Source organism: Wasmannia auropunctata, unplaced genomic scaffold, assembly GCF_000956235.1.
Source record: "Wasmannia auropunctata unplaced genomic scaffold, wasmannia.A_1.0 LD336097.1, whole genome shotgun sequence".
NCBI lineage: Eukaryota > Metazoa > Arthropoda > Insecta > Hymenoptera > Formicidae > Wasmannia > Wasmannia auropunctata.
In genome coordinates, this window is record NW_012026793.1 from 1,096,011 (window position 1) to 1,099,248 (window position 3,238).

Sequence of the window (3,238 nt, forward strand, 5' to 3'; positions counted from 1 at the left end):
TTGTTTAAATCATATGCATTTGAGTTTGAGGCAAGTAGAAATGATTTCATATCGATTACACATTTGCTTGATACAATTAAAATATACAAAAAATAATTATTTCGAATCAACAATATAGTCAATTTCATTATAATTAATACAACTGCATCGTTTAGTTGATTCAAATATAATTATTCTTAATTCATAAATCTTTTTGAATAGTTATATTAATCATTTATTATATGTTATATTTAAGTACACTGTTTTAATCATATGCATTTAAATTTAAAGCAAGTAGAAGTGATTTCATATGACACTTTGCTTCATACAATTGTGTAAGATTTTCGGTTATTTAAATATCACCGTTGGTCATTGGTGTAATTAGCGCATCTGGTATTTGCCGAATTCCTTACCTGTCAACGCGCAACCGTGTCGCGCAGGTGACGTAGATCGGAATTCGGCAGAGGATAGCGATTAGGCTCGCTGAAATGTAACGACGAATCGAGTTCCAATAGCCGAATATCTTACAATTGAAATATATGTGAAATTATCAATACATTTATTTACACGTATTTGTATTTTTTTACTTTACGTGTATATATATTTGATACTCACAATTATGTTAAGTAAAAATATAAAAATAATTATATAAATTAAAAATGTTGAGTGCAAAAAGCACAAGCAATACAAACATACAGAGAGACAAACGCAAACAGACCGCGCGCGTGAAAACGCGTTATAACGCGTACATGGAAACTAGTGATATTTCGGAACACACTCTAAGACAAATGACTGGAAGAAGAAGGAAGAAGAGAAAAGACTCTCTACGCGGCACGCGCCATTGTGCTAAGCTGGTTGATGTCGGTTACATCGTTGCGTGTCTGATAACTCTTTTGCAATTTTAGTAATGCTTATAATTGTGTTGATACAATACCAGTGTATATACCTAGTATATTTGCAGTGAGTGAACATTGTTGAATTTTAATAAAAGGATTATATCATTAAATATCATCAGTACGTATCGCCGATATAATGGCCGATGAAGAAACAATCATTCTCTTGAAAGCATGGGGCTTCGAAAATAGTCTTATTCAACATTTTCAAGGTAAGTATTATTAAAATATAATATTATTATAAAGTAGGAATAGTTATTAGCTTTTCATCTTTCATTGGGTGCGTTCAAGCTAGCAAAGCAACTAGTTTGCTCGCCGAACGATTGATTCTTATACTTATAGATACAATTAATTACATTCAACTACTCGACAAGCAATCTAGCTGTTTCGTTTAGTTTTAACACAGCCATAATTAGTTCAGCATCTGATACAACAATGTACACAAAAAATTAATTAGATTTTTCATGAAATTATGATTGAGCAGTCTTAACATTTTGATATGTTACATTAAATTATTTTAATATTTTATATTTATATATTTTGATAAAGAAAACTTATCGTTATATACTTATTTTTTTGTTATACAGCACAAGAGATTAATATGACATTATTGAAATGCCTAACACACGATTTAATAAAAGAGTTGATTCCAAATATTGGTATAAGGATGCGTTTTATAATAAAATGGGAGGAGCATTTTCGAATTCCAAATGAGAAAAATGTAAATTTTGTTTTATTATGCATAATATTTTTTTAGATCTAGATAATATTTATTGTTATTAGAAGTATAAAAATTTGTTTCTAGCAAACATATTCGTTCGATAAATATTTGCTTTTTTCAATGAGGTGTAATATTAATACAATTATATTCTATTTATTTCAATCAAATACTTTCTTAAATCAACTGTATTAATTCTTAAACTGTAATAAATAGTATTTGACATATTTGAAATTGAATTTTAATGAAAGGTTTTAATAGTTAAATAAATTATATCGTAGATTCAAACAAAAATATCTTTGTATCAACAAAATTTGTTTAATGGAACAAATACATGCAAATTTTTATTGAATGAATATGAATGTTGTAAAATTTTTTTTCTTAAATTGTTCAATATTTTGTTATTGCGAACATTTGTAATTTCGTGTTGTAGAGATGTTTTTTGTACAATTATGTTTAAAAAAAAATATTTATAATATCATAATTAACAAAGTTTAATACCGATATTAGTTTCAGTTAAAGAAATGCATGCTAATATATTTTTATACCGCACAATCTTATTTTTTACAAAATCTTTATTTTTTTTAATTTTACAGTAATAGAAATAATTTTTTTATGTACAAATATCTGCAAAGTATATATAAATGTTTGTGACATATTTACAAAATATAAATGGATAATATAAACAAATTTAATTATTTTCATGTTATGTATAATAATAATTATTTTGTACGTAATTATAGGAAAAACGAGAGCCTTATAGTACTGATACACTAAGCTCTTCATTCTCCGAGTCAGAAGAAGAAAATACTGATCCGATTGTTTTGAAAAAGCAAAAATGTTTTGTTGGAAAGGAAATGTATAAAAGACTTCAGCGGCCTACTGTTCGTGAAATATTGAAAGAATGTGAGCAAGGTCGTATGATATTGCGAACTTATTCCCAAACAAAGATACTTTCAAAACATTGCCGCAATATTCTTGTTGAGTTAATAGTATCATATTTACTAAATACTGTTAAGGGGTACGTTAATTATTTTATATATTACTTTAATATATAAAAAAATTTATAGTGTAAAGATTCTTTTATTACAGCCCAATCAATAAACATGATTTCCTCGATCTTGCTCGAGGTATAGTAGAAATATTTCCATCGGAGGATATAAACTTGTACTATAAACCACCGATATCTAAAAAGGAATCTTAAAATCAAAAATCGACATCTGTACGAGGCAAACTCGTAGATAAATACCGAAATAAGTTACAACATTGACAATTGTCGTCCTCAAGTTCAGGATATTTTTAGTTATTCTTTTATAAAAATATTATGTTTCATAGACATGATCATTTAATATTATTTTTATTTCTATTATCTCTATTTTATAAAATTAATTTTATTAAGATAAACAATCTCGATTGATCATGTCCCGGAGACATATTTTTTGACTCATAATCATAAACAACATTCAAAATTTTTTTAATCCATTGAAAAAATTTTCATCCAAAAGTTGTATGGTTTCGACGTGGACATACGATGATATCATTGCTTTGGCCATGATTGACGTCGTCAAGTTCAGGACATTATCAATTATTCTTTTATAAAAATATCATATTTCATATACATAATCATTTAGGATTTTTTCTTTATTTT

General features: G+C 26.8%; 1 protein-coding gene across 1 annotated transcript; it reads left to right on the plus strand.

Moving 5' to 3' along the window:
• Nucleotides 1-809: 809 nt before the first annotated feature.
• Nucleotides 810-3,214, plus strand: LOC105462503. Its single transcript, XM_011709139.1, has 4 exons — nt 810-1,084; nt 1,460-1,593; nt 2,334-2,611; nt 2,683-3,214. The coding sequence occupies exons 1-4, from the start codon at nt 1,012-1,014 to the stop codon at nt 2,792-2,794; spliced, it is 597 nt and encodes a 198-aa protein (XP_011707441.1). The 5' UTR covers nt 810-1,011; the 3' UTR covers nt 2,795-3,214.
• Nucleotides 3,215-3,238: the final 24 nt, after the last annotated feature.